The sequence below is a fragment of the Stomoxys calcitrans genome, chromosome 5, assembly GCF_963082655.1.
Source record: "Stomoxys calcitrans chromosome 5, idStoCalc2.1, whole genome shotgun sequence".
Lineage (NCBI taxonomy): Eukaryota > Metazoa > Arthropoda > Insecta > Diptera > Muscidae > Stomoxys > Stomoxys calcitrans.
Window position 1 is genome coordinate 8,516,773 of NC_081556.1, and position 19,973 is coordinate 8,536,745.

The 19,973-nt window shown below is 35.8% G+C and overlaps 1 protein-coding gene across 1 annotated transcript in view; it reads left to right on the forward strand.

Moving 5' to 3' along the window:
- The window catches only part of LOC106085562 (uncharacterized), a 380,981-nt gene that overhangs the window by 352,926 nt on the left and 8,082 nt on the right, over window positions 1-19,973 (forward strand). The window contains exons 12-13 of the mRNA XM_059369101.1: window positions 6,571-6,870; window positions 8,043-8,440. Of these exons, the coding sequence (XP_059225084.1) occupies window positions 6,571-6,870; window positions 8,043-8,440 (698 nt within the window). The remainder of the gene's footprint in view (window positions 1-6,570; window positions 6,871-8,042; window positions 8,441-19,973) is intronic.

Sequence of the window (19,973 nt, forward strand, 5' to 3'; positions counted from 1 at the left end):
TAAAGCTTTTATGGGCTTCAGACCCTTTATCGGCAGATCGGTCAATATGGCAGCTATATCTAAATGCAGTTCGATTTGATCCATATTTGGGTCAGATATCGGGAGACCTAAAAAAAACCCACTGTTTTAAATTTCAGCGAAATCGGGTAATAAACAGTGCTCTTATGGGCTTCCGACCCTTTATCGGCAGATCGGTCTATATGACAGCTATATCTACATATAGTCCGATCTGAACCATATTGGAGTCTTATATTGATAGACGTAAATCTACTCCCAGTTTCAAATTTCAGCGAAATCAATTAAAAATTAAAGCTTTTATGGGCCTCAGACCCTTTATCGGCAGTTCGGTCTATATGGCAGCTATATCTAAATTTGGTCCGATTCTGCCCGTTCAAGAATTTAACCAGCGTGCGTCAAAAAGGCGTGTCTGTGCCAAATTTCAGCTCAATATCTCAATTTTTTGAAGACTGTAGAGTGATTACAACAGACGGACGGGCAAACACACGGACATCGTTAAATTGTCTTGAAAATTTACGACGATCCGAAATTTATATACTTTGTAGGTTCGGAAATTGATATTTTGAGGTGTTGCAAACGGAATGACTAAATGAATATACGCCCTATCCTGCGGTGTTAGGTATTAATGTGCCTTTTATGGGACCAAGACTTTAATTCGAGAGATTTGTTTATATGGCAGCTATATCAAAATCTGAACCGATCTGTGTCAAATTGAAGAGGGCTGACGAAGGGCCTAACGCAACTCACTGTCCTTTTTTTTCAAAAGATCGGTGTATATGGTAGCTATATCCAAATCTGGACCGATCTGTACCATATTGCAGAAAGATGTCGAGGAGCCTATCGTAAATCACTGTCCCAAATTTTGGTGTCATCGGACAATACATGCGCCTTTTATGGGCCCAAAACCTTAAATCGAGAGATCGGTGTATATGGCAGCTATATACAAATCTGGACCGATTTGGGCCAAATTGATGAAGGATGCCGAAGGGCCTTATAAAGGGTGATTTTTTTGAGGTTAGGATTTTCATGCATTAGTATTTGACAGATCACGTGGGATTTCAGACATGGTGTCAAAGAGAAAGATGCTCAGTATGCTTTGACATTTCATCATGAATAGACTTACTAACGAGCAACGCTTGCAAATCATTGAATTTTATTACCAAAATCAGTGTTCAGTTCGAAATGCGTTCAAATTTTGACAAATTTTGTTCAGCGATGAGGCTCATTTCTGGTTGAATGGCTACGTAAATAAGCAAAATTGCCGCATTTGGAGTGAAGAGCAACCAGAAGCCGTTCAAGAACTGCCCATGCATCCCGAAAAATGCACTGTTTGGTGTGGTTTGTACGCTGGTGGAATCATTGGACCGTATTTTTTCAAAGATGCTGTTGGACGCAACGTTACGGTGAATGAACACATTTCGAACCGACCACTGATTTTGGTAATAAAATTCAATGATTTTCAAGCGTTGCTCGTTAGTAAGTCTATTCATGATGAAATGTCAAAGCATACTGAGCATCTTTCTCTTTGACACCATGTCTGAAATCCCACGTGATCTGTCAAATACTAATGCATGAAAATCCTAACCTCAAAAAAATCACCCTTTACAACTCGCTGTCCCAAATTTCAGCCATATCGGATAATAAATGTGGCTTTTATGGACCTAAGACCCTAAATCGGCGGATCGGTCTATATGGGGTCTATATCAAGATATAGTCCGATATAGCCCATCTCCGAACTTAGCCTTCTTATGGAAAAAAAGAACCTGTGCAAAGTTTCAGCTCAATATCTATATTTTTAAAGACTGTAACGTTATTTCAACAGACAAACAGACAGACGGACGGACATGGCTAGATTGTCTTAGATTTTATCGCTGATCCAGAATATATGTACTTTATAGGGTCGAAAATGGATATCTCGATGTGTTGCAAATGACAAAATGAATATACCCCCATCCTTTGGTGGAGGGTATAAAACATCGGTTCCGATTTAGATATACCTCTCATATATATGTTCGTCCGATTTGCAGTAATAATGCAATAATATGGTCCTTAGTTAACTGATTTTTTCGAAATTTGGCAGAAAGGTTTTTCTCCCGACTCTGGATATTACTGGTGAATTTCATGGAAATCGATTCAGATTGAGAGATAGCTATCATATATATATTTCGCCCGATTTTAACTTCTAGAGTTACAGGAATCGCATTTTATGACCAATCTTGCCAAAATTTTGCACAATACTTTATTTGATAACTTCCACAATTTTGGTGAAATTTGGTTGAAATCTGTTCAGATGTAGATATAGCTCCCATTTATATGTTCGTCCGATTTTGAGAAATATTGCAATAAAGTGCTGATATATAAATCGATGCTCTTGAAATTTCGCAGGAGGGATTTTCTTACAACTCTCGACAATACTGGTGAGTTTCATGCAGATCGGTTCAGATTTAGATATAGCTGTCATATAAATATATATATATCGTCCGTTTTCACTCCAAGAGCTACTGCAATTTATTGACCAATCTTACCAAAACTTTGTACAATGCTTTCCTCGACAACTACCACAATATCTGAGAAGTTTGCTGGAAATCGGTTTAGATTTAGATGTAGATCCCATATATGGGTTGCCCAAAAAGTAATTGCGGATTTTTTAAAAGAAAGTAAATGCATTTTTAATAAAACTGAGAATGAACTTTAATCAAATATACTTTTTAACACTTTTTTTCTAAAGCAAGCTAAAAGTAACAACTGATAACTGACAGAAGAAAGAATGCAATTACAGAGTCACAAGCTGTGAAAAAATTTGTCAACGCCGACTATATGAAAAATCCGCAATTTTTTTTTTTTGGGCAACCCAATACATATATGTTCGTCCGATTTTGAGAAATTTGGCATAAAGTGTTCAACCGTATTTATTACAGATTGAACATATTTGGTCGAAACTTGATACGGATTGTTTAAAAACCCATCTGAAAACATCCGCCGAGCTTCATCTAAATTGGTTCAGAATTGGATATATCCCACATTGTATTTATAAGGTAGATGTAGAGTACTATACAGTTGGCATCGCCCGACTTTTGCCTTTCCTTACTGGTTTAAAATGAATTTTTGCAGCAGAATCAATGTTGGTGGTTTATAAAGATTCGGTAAAACGATAAAACTTAATCATACCTTTCCAATGCTTCCGCCTCAAGCTCACCCACACTGTGAATGTGTTCCCATACACATTGCAAATTCACTAGAAGTCCATAGAAAACGCCAACTACAAGAATAATTTGTATGTTCTTGTGTGTGTGTGCCTAACTTGTTCGAAGTGCTGCTTGCCCTCTAATGCAATCTCTTGCTCTTACTCTCCAATGCCTTTTAACTCTCAATCAGAATAATGAACCATGTGAGTGCACACACACATGCTCAAACTTGTAAGTGCATGTACTTAATATTCTGTTGAATATAAAGGCTTAGAGTGTTATATTCTCAGAATTGAATTGCACATTCATATGTACTGGAGGACACACAGACGCGTACAAGCAGTTAATGCATAAATAAATTTATTGAAAAAAATTCTATATTATGTTTATAAAGGGTGATTTTTTTAGCTATTATCTTTGTGGCATCACTGGTTTAAACAGCTCACGCATGTTTCGTGATTTGTTTCACAGTCAAACATCTTAAGTTTGGTTTATAATTTAATCATAAATCGTCTTACAAACGAACAACGCTTGCTTTAATTTTATTATCAAATTGCGTGCTCTTCTTAGAAAGTTCATCGCGTGATCTTGTGTTCAGCGGCGAAGCTCATTTCTGGCTCAATGGGTACGTAAATAAACAGAATTGTCGAATTTGTAAGAAGATCAGCCAGAAGCACTGCAAAAGCTACCAATGCACCCAGAAAAGTCACAGTTTGGTGCGGTTTAAAGGCAGGTGGCATCATGGGACCGTACTTCTTCAAAGATGGTGCGAATCGTAACGTAACTGTGAATGGTGAGCGCTACCGTGAGATAGTATCCAACTTTTTTTTGCCCAAAATGCAATAGCTTTACTTGCACGACATGTGGTTTCAACAAGACGGTGCCAAATGTCACACAGCACGCATAACAATGGACTCATTGAGAGGCGAGCTAGGTCAACATTTTATTTCACGTTCGGGGCCCGTTCAATTGGCCGTCTAGATTGTGCGATTTAACGCCTTTAGACTATTTTTGTGCGGCTATGTTAAAGCTCATCTTTATACAGACAAGCCCGATTCAATTGACGCATTGGAAGACATCATAGAAACAATTATTCGTGAGATACCAGCCGAAATGTTGGAAAGATTGTGCCAAAATTGGACTAAGCGAATGGACCATTTGAGGCGCAAGGATTATAGATAATAACTCCCCTTGTCATCAGTATTTGTGCAAGAGCCGGTGCCGCCCGGCCTCTCACTCGATTCCGCTGATTGTCTGCGACTGCGGTTGCAACTACTCCGTAAGGAGCATTCCACTATCCACAATCTGTGGACGCACCCGATAGCTCGCAGCTAAGCTTCTCGTGACAGCAATGAACCCCACACAATTTGGACCTCAATGATCAAGACAGTGTGGTGCTCACAGTAATCCCGTGCCGGGCAGGGGATTATAGAGCGGACGAGCTTGCGAGAATAGGAACTACCTTACACATTCCAGGGGAACTGGAATCTGTACATATGCCTTTAGCAAAATTTAAGCTTAGTCTTAAGGATCGAAGGGCGTCCAATCACGTAGGGATGGTTGTGAGCATTCCAAAATTATGTGGCCTAAGCTAGACTTGAAAATGTCTACCGCTTTGCTGTCACTGGCTAGAACAGATATCTCAGCCATTGTGTCTGTCATGACAGGAAAAAAGACTGACAGACTGAAGATTACCAGTAACGACTTTTGCCGAAGCTGTGAGAGCGTCGAAGAAGAAGAGACTATGGAACATTTGCTATTAGTGTGTCCAGCCATGGCAGTTATAAGGAATTCCACTTTTGGTTCTCATTTCTTTGAGAACCTGTCTGATTTAGCGGATGTGAACATTCACTAGTTGTTCGGCTTTTTAAAGCGGTTTAGGTGATTCCACGGTAGGAACTGGTCCTGTGTTATCACTATGGACGAAAACGTTTAAGTGAGTCGGATGGCAGGCTGTCTCTTAAACCTAACCAAACCTAGCCTTGTCCGTCCGTCCAACTGTCTGTCGAAATTACGATAGCAGTTGAACGCGTAAGGCTAGTCGCTTGAAATTTTGACTTCTAGAGCCCCTACAAACTCCAATTGTTTTCCGATTGGGCTGATATTTCACACTTGGTGTTCAGTTACGACTTCCACTTGTGCAAATTATGGTTTTAATCGGTCTATAATTGTCCATATTAGTCGATTGACCGATTTGACTGCTTGAGTCCCTGGAAGTCAAAATTTTTTCCGATTTGCCCAAAATTTTGGATATGGTATTCTATAACGATTTCCAACAACCGTGTCAAGTGCCGTTTAAATCGGTGTATACCTGACATAGTATCCATGTAAACCAATCTCCCGAATTCGCGGCTAGCACCATAGAATGCCTCAGTTTTTGCCCATTTGTCTAAAATTTTTCATGTAGTGCTTTGTTATGATTTCCAAGATCCATGGTTAGTTCAGTCCAAATCAGTTTCTAATTTGGTATAGCTCTCATATATACTAGTCTGCCGATTAGCCTTCTTCGGCTACTAGAAGTTTTAATTTTTGTCTGGTTTGGCAGAAATTTGGTGGGTTCCTCACATTCGGCGCAACCGAACATAGCACATAGTTTTTTTTATTTTTTATAAACCCATCACCCTATTTGGATTCTTGATCTCCCAGATTATCTTGTGTATACCCGATTTCGATGAAATTGTGTCTGCAAAGCATGTTGCGAATCAGCCCATAATCTGATATAGCTCCTATTTAAACCGTTCACCCGACTTGCCTTCTAGAGCATGAAGTTCTTTTTAGATTTTGCTGAAATTTTGCAAAATGACTTTTATTATAACCTCTTATATCTCTTTCCACAAGGGTCTGGAGCAAATTGAAAACAATTTTGTATTTTCTATTAGGCCTTGAAATGAAAGGCCTTAGAATTGACCTACTCGGTATACAAGCACATATTTTCCTATGTATATACCACAAGTTTGCTAAGAGTCTTACAAGCATGCAATGGCCTCTTCACACATGACCATACAGTGAGTTCATGGAATAACATCTGCAAGCAAAAGTTCCTTTCAAATTTCCAAACCAGAGGCGGCAACCTATTGTGTACTTGCTATTCTTGGTTTACACTGGCACTTGAAGTGTACGTACAAGTGTGTGTACTTAAAACATTGAATAGTTCCACACAAACCTCTTACTTAAACACCTCAAGGCAATTGTATAATTGGTTTTAGGTTATATTTACAATCTCAAGAACTGCTGAAACCTATTTAGATTGTTCAAGGTTAGTTTAAGTTGGATGTATCAATAAGGATGCAATAACATAATAAAAATTTAATTACAGTATTTTTAGTTTTCATATTTATTAATTAATTTTGGTTTTCTCTTTTTTCAGATCTCCCTGAGCCTGTTAAGAATTGCTCGGCCTATAACTTCACTGCCAATTCCATGCAAATCCAATGCATTGCTGGCTATGATGGTGGCATACCTCAACATTTCCATGTCCAAGTTTATGATGAATTAAATCGCCAAATTTTATATAATGCCTCATTCCGAAATGCTGAATTTACAGTAAAACGTCTACCCAGTGATTCTGTGTTTGTCTTACGCATTACCGCTGTAAATGCTCAGGGTCCCAGTAAGGTGGCATATCGATTGAGGGGTAGAACTCTGTCGGCACCTTTATTAAGAACAGGTGAGTATTAAAGACATTTGGATAAAAAAAAATGTTATGACGAAGATTGCGACTCTTCATTCCGTCGATTTTTTATGTTAAGAGCCTTTTTTTAAATAAAAAAAACTCCATATTAATATCAGCCTCAGGGTATGCAATGAATTTGAGCCATTATTAGTTTTCTATTTATCAATAAGCCTTCCCCAAAAATTGTTTGTATGAACAATATTTTTAATTTTTTTATTATTTCCAATTTGCCAATCCCAGCGAAAACCGTCATTACTGAATAAACTGGTTGGTGAGCGAACGCAGAATATAGCAACTACCTTTTTTTAAAGGAGGCCTTAATTACTCTTTGAGTTACATTTTTTGAGTTTGTATTAAAGACATTTGGATAAAAACAATGTTATGAAGAAGATTGCAATTCTTCATTTCCTCGATTTTCAATGTTAAAAGCCCTTTCTCAAAAAAAAAAGAACTTACCGCCATATTTATATCAGCCTCAGGGTATGCAATAAAATTGAACCATTATTAGTTTTCTATTTATCAATAAGCCTTCCCCAAAAATTGTTTGTATGATCAATATTTTTAATTATTTTATTATTTCCAATTTGCCAATCCCAGCAAAAACCGTCATTACTAAATAAACTGGTTGGTGAGCGAACGCAAAATATAGCAACTACCTTTTTTTAAGGAGGGCCTTCATTAATCTTTGAATGACATTCACCCTAGGAAGTAAGTACTTCTTCGCAGGTTTACCGGTAGCTCATATATAAGCGTAGACAAAGTATTGCTCTCTCTTTTAATGTTCGATTGTATTACAACAGAAGAAATTGAATGAGTATGAATAAATCATTATTTTTAAGTCGCAAGTAATGTTTATAGTAATGCTATGTCTATGAATGGTCATGCTACAGATAATGACATGTGTTTACTAGTTTTTTGCTGGGATGCCTTGTTCTTGTCAACCATTGCAAAATTTCATTGCAAATCAAATATTGGCTCGAGGAAAATTGTATTAAATATTGCGGAAGCAGATAGAGAGCGGCAAACCCCCTTTTAATTAATTTCAACGTTTGTCTATCAATGCATTGACTTGTATAACTTCATTTCTTTTCATGCTCCAACTCATCTACCTTTCAATCGACATCGACTTTATCAAAATGGAACGAAATCTTCAACATCGTCAATAGCCTCCTCTACGGCAGTTCTGGTACAACTAACTCCCCTGCTGGGGGCTTTGGTCGGAGTCATAGCAACACTGATATTGGTGGCCATTTGTATTGTGATTTTCATGAAGTTTCGCACAAAACACAATCGTCGCGGTCCCAGCGGCGATACAACTACAACGGAAGCCGACAAAGGCAGTGCTGAGCCACTGTCACGCAATATGGGCAGTCATTCCAGTTTGGAGGATAAAAATCCCGATGTAATACCACAGGAAACCAATAGCGAAGATGAATTCCATTTGGAGGAGAAGGCCTTTGATCGCCTGAATATGGAATCACAGCGCATTATTTATACGCCAACCTCGCGAATGAATGCTGCCTCACCGCCACCGCCCTCCCTCTCACCCACTTTTGGCAAACAGGTATGTAGTAGTTTTTGGCTAGTTTTGCAATTTTGTGTGGTCTGTTGTCCTGCAGTTGTTGGGATTTTAGCTATGAAATTTACATTTGACTGACTTCAAAACGAAGCAGAGAAATAGTTTTCTTTTTGGGTGGTAGGGTCTGGCCATTGTGGAGTGTTTGCTGTTAGTCTGGCCCCCAGGGCAAACATGACAAATCGATTGGTGGGGGCAGTGTGAAAATTCCAACCCAATTGAACACCAAAAGGGCTAGAATATTCTTTTCTTTTCATTTTAGAGTATGGTGTGTATCTTCTTCCGGCTATGCCTTTGTTCAAAATTTGCATTTGTAAACAGAGCATGGCAAATTTTTCCACTGCATTTTTTGATTTGATTGCTGCAGGTATTCGTTTTTATCAAAGCAATGAAAGTGGAATGGCAGTCCATAGGCGGCATACCGGAATTTTGTTCCTAAATGTCTTTAACAAAAAAAAAGGGAAAATGGTTGATATTAAAGTGTTCTTTTGAACTTAAAAATATGGAATCATTTTTAATTTTTATTTGCCCAAAAGTATGCTTTATAAATCGGAAAATAAAAACACCATTTTCTTATAAATTTTCCCCATTAAGGCTTCTAAGGGCTCAAGAAATCAAATTCCGGGATCAGTTTATATGGAGGCTATATCTGTTTATAGGCCTATCCCGATCATAATTGACAAGTCTTTGTTCCAAATTTCAGCCGAATCGGATGAAAATTGAGGCTTCTAAGGGTTGATATCCCAGAATGTCGAGATGATCCAGAATGTATATACTTTACGGGGTCGCAGGTCAATATTTCAGGGTGTTAAAAACTGAATGACTAGAGAAGTATACCCCCATCCTATGGTAGCTGGTATAAAAAATAACTCAAAATTTTTTCGTTCCATGTCGCCTGGGTTCTTTACGCACTCACATATAAACGACTGTCATTTTGAAATTTTTTCATCTTCTTGGACTTTTTAGAACAAATTGTATTGAGTCTATACATTTCCTATGTCTTTGCTTTTTTGAGTGTTTTATTTCACATTGAGTGATTTTTTTTTATTTTTGGTATATTTTTAAATATTCTTTACTTTATCCCCCTAAAAGTATGCACCATAAATTAAATTTTCAAAGTTTTTCTTTATTATTTCTCATTAGTCAGAGAACAGTTTTGTTCCCATTTTTGTCTCTTCAATCTTTTTTTAGTTGCGCTTTTTTGTAAACGAAATTCATACTTTCACTAGATATACTTTTTGTAGCATACCTTTGGGGATATAAATGGTTAACACCAACTATGATTTGCTTAAAAACAGTCTGGAAAGTTATGACAATGACACTTGAGATTTAGTCGGCAAAACTTGATAAGACTGTAGACAAATCAAAGAAAAGTTTTCTTTTCTTTAGTTTCTGTAGACGATAAGAGGAAAATATCTATTTTTAAATGAGAAGTTAATACTCAAATTGGATATTCTTTAATCAATATTGTTAAAAAGAATTTGACATTTAGTTAAGTATATATTTCATGATTGTTGCTGTTTTTTTTGGAAACTTGTTGCATAACTTAAGGAGTTTGAGATGAAATTGGGGCACCAACTTTCACGCTGAATAAAACAAAAACTATTTATTTATTATATTTATTTATATTTTTATTTAAATAACTGTAATCAGTTTAAAGAAAACTCGTTTGTTAACAATTTTGGAAAGTGTTGCATACTTTAGGGAAAAAAAGAAAAATTTATAAATTAAAAAAGAAACGAAAGTAAAACTGGAAACGTCTAGTTTAAAGGGTCTTAGAAGTTAACATGGCCGCCTATGACGCCGAACGACTACGTTCGAACTCCGGCGTAAACATCCAAGAAAACTTTCTGCGTTGGATATTTCCTCCTAATGCTAAAAAAAATTTGTGAGGTACAAAGCTAAAAATATGGCACATCAGCCATGTAAAATCTTTTCTCCAATGATGTGTCGCCCTGTGGCACCCCGTGCGGACTTGTCTATTAAAAGGACGTCCCTTATCATTGTGCTTAAACTTATAATTGAGCTTTTCCCACTGTTCCTTAATGAAACGTTCGCGGTGTTAAATTTGTAATTGCATTTTAGACTACGTCAAACCAAAGACTCAGTTGGGAATCGAACCCACGAACTCTGCACTGGTAATCATTTAAAATTAATTTTTAAGACTGACACTACGAAGCATCTGTGTAAACTATCAATTATTTGGGGTTTTCTAAAACTATATCAGTATTTAAATGTGTTGCATACTTTTAGGACGTCAATTAAATAAGGCATACATCCAGGTTATATTGTACTTTTTGAGTTAAGGAAGTGTGGGGAAACTAAAATAAGCCTGACCATACCTTAAATCAATTCTCTTAAATTCAGTTTTAATTATTAATCTACAGGCCAAAAATTTCTGGTTTTTAAATTAATTCTCCTTAATTTTATTTCGTGCCTTAAACATTCGTTTTTTTTTTAATTCTTTTTATATTTCCCAGTAAGACCTTTATTTACGCCCTGTTTTGGTAGCCTAGCAACTTACTTAATGTGCCATATTTGCTTACATGAAAATATTTTGTTTTCGCTTACTGGAATTCATTTTACCCAAATCCACTTGGCCATTTGGGCTTTTGGCCTTTTAAGTGCGATTTGTTCTTAGTTTTGTATTGTTTTTCCATTCTCAGGTTATTAACCTCCCATTGCAGACACTTGTATCTTCTATTTCCATTCTATTGGCAATTCACAAATGTGTAGTTATCCACTTTTTGGCATGTGCTAGTCAAAATTGTGCCCTCCATGCTAAATGGAGCATAATCGTAGGGTCGTTTGGCGTTAATGTTTTCCCGTACAATGCCAATAAACAATAAAGAACAACAGCAACAAGAAGATATTTTCATAAAGCGGAAGTGCGTGCCCGAAATCTTAAGATAAACAACACGTACAAATATAAATTTTATTTATTTCTGTGTGTATATATATATATATATGTGTGTGTGTGTGGATGGATCTGTGTACGTTTTATGTGTGTTGGAAGAAAATCTTTATATATAAAAAAGTTAAAACGTTTTGAGCGAGTTTGTAGTGTAGTGGTTAAGCATAAAGGGAAGTTAAAGATTAGTGAGGGATTATGGGAAAACATGAGTAAGGGTACTCATAACAAAAAGGATTTTTGTGTACAGTATTTATATAGATTCGAAAAAACTATAATATTTTAACTAAGGATTTTTCAGAGAATTCCTACGATTACTAGATTAATCATAAAGTTTTGTTTTTCGTCAAGTCAAGGAAATATCCCTAATATCTTAGAATTTATGTTTAGAAATTCCCAGCCAATAAAAACTATAATCATCCAGATATTGCTATAATGATAGAAACTCTTTCGTACTTACTTACTTCCAGATCAAAAAAAAAAAAAAAAAAAAAAAAAATAAAATAAAATAAACACACATAAAATTTGGTCAAAATAACACACATAACGTTTGATTTGATATACTTTTGCACAGAAAAGGTTTTGCAACGGTAGCATATTGAGGTAGTTTGGCTTAATCATTTTAAATCAGCAGGAAACTTCGATTAGGTTAAAGTTTCAAAAGTGTAGCATAGTTTAAGGATTACCAAAATGTGAAAATCGCATGCATACCTTGTTTTATACTCAAAATTTTATTCCACTTTAAGTGGAATAATCGATAAATCATTAGGCCAGTTTAAAGGATAACTTTATGAGGTTTTGGATCGATTTGGACTATACATGGCATGGCAGCACACCAAAACATTGGTGCAAAATTTCATCTTAATCGGATAAGTATTGAGCCACTAAGATTTCAAGAAGAATTGCGGACAACGGACAGACGGATGTCTGTCCGTTTGTGACATACATTTTCCCAATGGACGAACTTAACTAAGAATTGAGTCTTAGTGCCATATTTTAGAAAGTTACAAACGAAGTGAGTGAATCAAGTATTAACTCTTTCTTTTGGAGGCCACTATCGGTTGCCATGCCCGCCTATGACGCCAAATGCCTGGGCTCAAAACCCGGCGTAACCATCAGACAAATTTTTAAGCGGCGCTAGAATAATTTGCGAGACACCTAGCCATGTTGAAACTTCTCCAATTCGCTAAGCAGTTCTGAATCGGCCTTTGAAAGAAGTCCCCTTATCGTTGAGCTAACATTTTAATCGGACTACAATCTTTGGTAGATAGTAAAAATATATAATCGGCAAATAATAAACAAAATTTTAAATTTGAATTTCCATAAAAATGAAATGTTGCCGCCGGAAGCCTCAACTTTCATTCAATTTGCCTCAAATTTTGCACATAATGTTCTGTTATGACTTCCAACAACTACGCCGAGTATGGGTCTTGACTTCTTCAGCCTCTAGAGGGCGCAAGTCTCATCCGATTTGACTGAAATTTTGCACGTGGTGTTTTGGTATCACTTCAAATCGGTTCATAACCTGATATAGATGCCATATAAACCAATCTTAAATCTTGACTTCTTCAGCTTTTAGAGGGCACACTTCTTGTCTGATTTGGCTGAAATTTTGCACGTGGTATCACTTTCAATGACTTTACTAAGTATGGTTGAAATCGATCTAAAATCTGGTATAGCTGCCACATAAACCGATCTTGGTTCTTGAATTCTTGAGACGCTAGAGAGCGCAATTCTTATCCGATTTGACTGATATTTTGCATGAGGTGTTGTGTTATGACTTCCAACAACTGTGTTATATATGGAGCAATTCGGTGCATAACCTGATATAGCTGTCATATAAACGTATCTGGAATGTTGACTTCTTGAGGCTCGAGAGGGTGCAATTCTCATCCGATATGGCTGAAATTTTGTACAACAGCTTCTCCCATGACCTTCAACATACGTGTTCAATATGGTCTGAATCGATATGTGGCTTGATGCAGCTCCCATATAAACTGATCTCCCGATTTTGCTTCTTGAGCCCCTACAAGGCGCAATTCTTATCCGAATGGAATAAAATATAACACAATGACTTCTACAATGTTTAGCATTCATTTATGATCCTAATTGGACTATAACTTGATATAGCTCCAATAGCATAACAGTTCTTATTCAATATTCTTAGTTTGCCCAAAAAGAGATACCGCGCATAGAACTCGACAAATGCGATCCATGGTGGAGTGTATATAAGATTCGGCTCGGCCGAACTTAGCACGCTCTTACTTTTTTTTTTTGAAAAATTTCCTATAGCTTCTAAAAAAGCACTTTCTACATAATATTCCCCCTCAAAGTATGCTATATTTCTTTATAGCTATAAATGCCCCTTTTAATTGCCCTTAAGAATATAGCATACACTAAGGATTGCTTAGACTTAAGAGTTAGTAATAACTGCTGTCAAATTCATAACTTTTTAAGTCAAATTCTCATTCGTTTACATGTGCGTGCGCAACTATCACAGGCGTCAATAACTTTTGTTTTCGTCAATGCCGAAAGAAAATGTATACCATATCGTATTCTTAGTGAATAACAACCGATTTTGGTTTTTATGAAAACTATACCGCTTTTTCTTTTCTATCCATTCGACGTTGGGGAAAAGAAAAGCCTTAATTTAGGGTGTTCACTTTAAGCTATTCATATACAAATATCATCTTATCAGAATATCTTATAAACCCTTATGTTGTCTACACATGTATATGTATATTCTCTTGTCTCTGAATAGTGTGTATGTGTGCTTTTTCTAAATGGACTTGTTTATGTCGTCGATATTGTTAACAATACAAAAGTATTTATCGACTATTTCATGTCTTTGATTTGTCATTTGTACGTGTGCTTCCAGCAGGAGTCCTTTTATCCAACAACAATAAACTACACGTGTCTGCTCGGCAAGAGAATACATTTTTTTCCAACATAGACCATATTTAGGGCAGGAATTTTGCCAATAATGTAAGAACAGCAGGAGTTTTATATCAACAAATGTTGATAGAAATGCTTAGCATATACCTAAAAATAACTTTATTTAGCCAATAGTATGTGGGTTGAATATGTGTGACTAAAAATGGATTTATATATAAAATTCTTTTTTTTTTTTTTTGTTTGCTGCCAACATGCAAAGTTGTGGATACTAAACTCAAGGGTGCTTTAAATAAGAGCTTTTAGGAAAATATGCGTTTATTTGAATTGTTGATAAATCCTGTTAAGTGTTTTCATCCGTATCATCTATTACACGTAATTAATATTTATTAGCGCAGATTTATTTATGCAAATTTTTTGTCACATTAGCTGTATTTATCTATGCCTTATCAAGGTTTATAAATACAGTTTTTTTGATTGATTCATATTAAAACATTTATATTTTTGGAAATTATTTTGATATGCCATATTATTAATAGTTAGCAATTAGGCTTCCAATTATTTTCTAATGGCCATTGAACATTTGTCGAATTATTATTTGGCATTGTTGAGGACTTTGGTCAGAAATAGCTGATAATTTAATAAATTGGTCATGGGAAATGTTATTATCATTATTATACCCTGCACCATAGGATGGGGTATATTAACTTCGCCATTCCGTTTGTAACACGCAATCTATTGTTTTGACTTTCAACAACTATGCAAAGTATTGTCGAAATCGTTTCGTAACCTAGGTTAGGTTAGAATAGGTTTAAGTGGCAATCTGCCATCAGACTCACTTAGACGTTTTTATCCATTGTGATGCCACATCAACAGAAGAAGGAAGATGCCTTCTCGTTCCTACCATTGCACCATCCAGATCGCTTAAATAGCCCAATAACTTGTGAATGTTCACATCCGCTAAATCAGACAGGTTCTCAAAGAAATGATAACCTAAAGTTAAACTCCTTTTGACTGCTAGTGCGGAACACGCACACAGAAGGTGTTCCATAGTCTTTTCTTCTTCGAAGTCCTTACTACTTCTGCAAAAGTCGTTGCGGGCAACCTTTAGTCTGTCAGCATGTTTTCCGATTAGACAGTGACCTGTCCTGATGGACACAATGACTGAGATGTCTGTTCTAGTCAATGACAACAAAGCAGTAGGCCTCTTCTAGAAGTCTAGATTAGGCCACATAGTTTTGGAATGCTCACAGCCTCCTGATTGTGACCATCTATTATTCGTTGTCTTTCCGGCAGGTTCTCAAAGAAGTGAGAATATTAAGTGGAACTCCTTCTGACTGCTAGTGCGGGACACACATACAGAAGGTCTTCTATAGTCTCTTCTTCTTCGATGTCCCCACAGCTTCTGCAAAAGTCGTTGCGGGCAACTTTCAATTTGTCAGCATGTTATCCGATTAGACAGTGGCCTGTCATGGTGGACACAATGACTGAGACGTCTGTTCTAGCCATTAACAGCAAGTCTAAAAGTTCTAGAGGTCTAGATAAGGCCAGATACCGTCCCTACGTGACCATCTATAATTCGTTGCCCTTCGAGCCTAATCCTCACGACTTAGCTTAAATGTCGCTAGAGGCATACGCACAGATTCCAGTTCCCCTGGAATGTGTGAGGTAGTTCCCAGCTAGTCTGCTTTACAATTCCCCGGGATATCTATGTGGCCCGTCACCCATAACAGTTGAATTTTGAACTGTTCAGCCATCTCGTTGAGAGATCTGCGACAGTCGAGGGCGTTTTTTGTGTTCAGAAATACGTTCTCCAGGGATTTAATGGCTGCCTGGCTGTCTGAGAAGATATTTATGCCAATCGTCGTTATGACATATCTCAGCTATTGCACCACTTCCTAAATCGCAACGATCTCGTGTGTATCAACACTGCTGTGGTCGTGTGTATCAACACTGCAGTTTTCGATATGACCAGTTTTAGATCTTTAGAGTACACCCCAAAGCCCACCTGGTCTTTTAGTTTGAAACCATCCGTATGGAAGTCGATGTAACTTCTGTTACCAGGGATATCGTAGGTACAATCGGTTCTATCAGGAATAGTGGTACAGTACTTTTTATCAAAAAGCGGTTTAGGTAGGGTGTAATCCACACTGTCTGGAACATTGGATATTGTATCAAGGAAAACACAGTGTCCGTAACCGCCACATGACCAATAAGAAAGCTCCCTTAACCTCATGACGGTGGTCGCTGCAATTTGGATAGCCACAATTTCTGGGGGCATAAGATGTAGCATTAAATTCAGTGCATCAGATGGTATCGTCTTCAGTGCGTCTGTGATGCACAAATAAGCCATTCTTTGAATCCGGTTAAGTATTGAGCAGTAGATGGACTTTTGAAGGGCCGTCCACCAGATCACAACACCATATAGCATTGTAAGTCTGACAACTGCAGAATATACCCAATGCATGACCCGTGGTCTGAACCCCTCAACTTTTGCCAATGACTCTATTTGATAACCTTATATAACTCTCATATAAAATGGTCTCCCGATTATACTTCTTGAGCCTATAGAGGGCGTAGTTCTTATTTGATTTGGTTGAAATTTTGTACAACTACTTCTACTATGGTCTATGGTGCAGTGTTTACTTCGGTAATCTAAAGCTATTCATTAATACTAAGACAACTAAGAAAAACTTTTTTGCAAAATGTTTTAAGTATTCACAAAGCAAGCTAAACATGTGCATTGTATTACTATACAAAGAAAACAAAAGCAAAACATTTTCTATTCACACTCAGGCAGAACAAAGAACTATAGAGAAATTTAAATCCCTTCTGTAATACGGTTTTAATTTTTTTTTTTATTTCAACTCTCATATGAATGTGGTGTAAGGTGCTGCAAAGCAATGAATATTTGTTAAATACTTAAAATATCTTTCAAGAATATGCAACATTTTTTGAAAAACATCATAAAGCATGTTAAATAGTTGCATACTTTTAGGAAGCCCTAAAACAAACAAAAAAACAGTAGTACAAGAAAAATCCTTTTTATCTCACAAAAACTGAGTGTTTTGTAAATGCTATACAGCTATTTATTAAATTCTTGAAATTCCTTTCTTACATTGTTGTGCATATAGTTTTTTACTCATTTTATATATATTTTATATATATTATATTTTTTTTTTGTAAAAAAAAAAGATTATAAACACAGCTTCAAATAAAGTCTATGTTTAAATCGAAATGTTAACATATTGTAAGAAATAAGTTGGCATAAGTTTTTTTTGTCCAAAAACTGTTTTCCGTAGAACTATTATCATGGGTCAAAAATGCTTACATGTTTTTTTTTTTATTTATATTCAAACAATAAAAGTATGTTAGAAATTCATTATTTTGTAGAACATTCCATTCTTTAAGGGTGAATGGAATAAATATCAAAAAGGTTATAAAAAGTATAGCCTGCTGTCTGGAAAAATATTTATTATGTATATGCATCATTGCCAGCAAAGTCTTTAGGAAATGAAAATATAGAACTAATATTTTACATTTTATATGACTTTCATATAATATGCAATGCTTTACATATTTATTAAAGAAGTTCTGCAAGCAGATATATATTACAGGGTAAAAAGAGACCTATGATTGGTTTACTCTTTCTAGTCAACAATAAATAAAAAGTTATCTGTAAACTGTATTTATTACCATATATAAATAAACTGCTATTTCAAATAAAAAAGCATAGCATACTTTTAGGGGCAATTGAAAATAATTGCAATACGCATAAGTACATGCACATTATTGCATTATAAAAAGACTCAATAAATATAAACTTAAACTTATGCATATTATTGCTTGTAAACAATTCAATAAAACGTCTTCAATCGAAGATTTATTGCATGCACTAAAATAAATGGAGGCACTTTGCATTAAGCTAATATTGCAGAGAATTCATATAACATAAACAAAGAACCTGGTACTAAATATAGTAACCGGAAACAAATTAACTGTAAATTAAGTGTCTGGTAGTATATAAATTACCTGGTACTATATAAAGTACCTGGTACCAAAGAACCTGGTACTCAATTAAGTGCGTGGCTTTATTCCTGGTACTAAAAACGTACCTGATACTCATGAAAGAACTCATAATAAAGAACCAGCTACAAGATAACTCGGGTGTTACTACATAAAGTACCAGGAATTCAACAAAGAACCTGGAACTAAACACAGAACCTGGTACTAAAAATAGTAAAATAAAACAAATCACCTGGTATTAAATTAAGTCAAGTGCCATCGAATATTTCCTTAATGCTTGAGTAAATCTCTTCAAAATATTATTAACTCTGCTTTTCTTTCATTTGCACTTGCTTACCGTTTCAGTTTTTTATGTTTTTACTCACGTTTTCATGAAAACTCTTAAAATATGAACTGTTTTCGTTTCGTTCGTATATATTTTAATTTAGATATTGCATACTTTTAGGAGCAATATTATATTTAAAGTGTAATATATTTATGTTCTTTAATTTTTATTAAAATTTTTATACCCACCAGCATAGGATAGGGGGTATATTCATTTAGTCATTGCTTTTGCAATACATCGAAATATCCATTTCGACTCTTCAAAGTATATATATTTCGGATTGTCGAAAAATCTAAGGCGATTATACGATGTCCGTCCGTGTGTCCGTCAGTTGTAATCATATTACAGAGTGTTAATTGAGAAATCGTTCTTTTTCTATACGCAGGTCAAGTTCTTGAATGGGCCAAATACGACTATATTTGGATATAGCTGCCATATAGACCGATCTGGCGATTTAGAGTCTTAAACTCGTAAAAGCAGCATTTTATGTCCGATTTCGCTGAAATTTGAAGCAGGAATTTTTACTTGCCCGCATATTCAAGCCGAATTTGACCCATATCGGACCATATTTACATATAGCTGCCATATGGACCGATATGCCGTATTAGGGTCTTAAGCCCGTTACAGGTGCAAATATGATGCAGATGGGACCTTATTTTGATGTAGCTATCATATAGACCGATCTGTTGGTTTAGGATTTTAAACCCCCAAAAGCCGCAATTATTATCCGATCTCACTGATATTTGAAATAGTGAGATAAATAAAGCCCTCGATATCGGACTCAAATATTGTTCAGATCGAATAAAATTTAGACATAGCTGCCATATAGAGCGATCTGCCGATTGAGAGTCTTAAGTCCATAAAAGCCGAAATTATTATCCGATGGTGGTGGATATCCAAAGTTCGTCATGGCCGAACTTTATGCGTTTGTACTATTTTTGTTTTTGTTTACTCTTCTCCATTTAAATTTATGTTTAGATTAGTTTTTATTGCATACTTTTGGGCTTAAATATTCATAACAGTGTTAAAATAGAGATCTAGAGTTCTCATCTTATCTTTAAGATATTTAAAATATTTTAGTTTTACATTTTCTTTTTTTTTTTGGCTTTTCAAGTTGACACTTTAAACTTAAACTACTATGCAGTTTTTATTTTTTTTTTTCATTCACTTAATATTTGAATAAATTTTGCCATCCTCTTGTTAACTGTTCGCACTCTTTTTGTGAAAAATTACCTTTTCCTGTTGGCAGGTCCTCCTCGAAGCCTTTGTTACCTTTCTTTTTTTGCAGCCATTTCCTTTTGCCCAGGTATCACTTTATGTGTCTAATACAAAACGTGACTTAAATATTTATACATCATTCTATGATA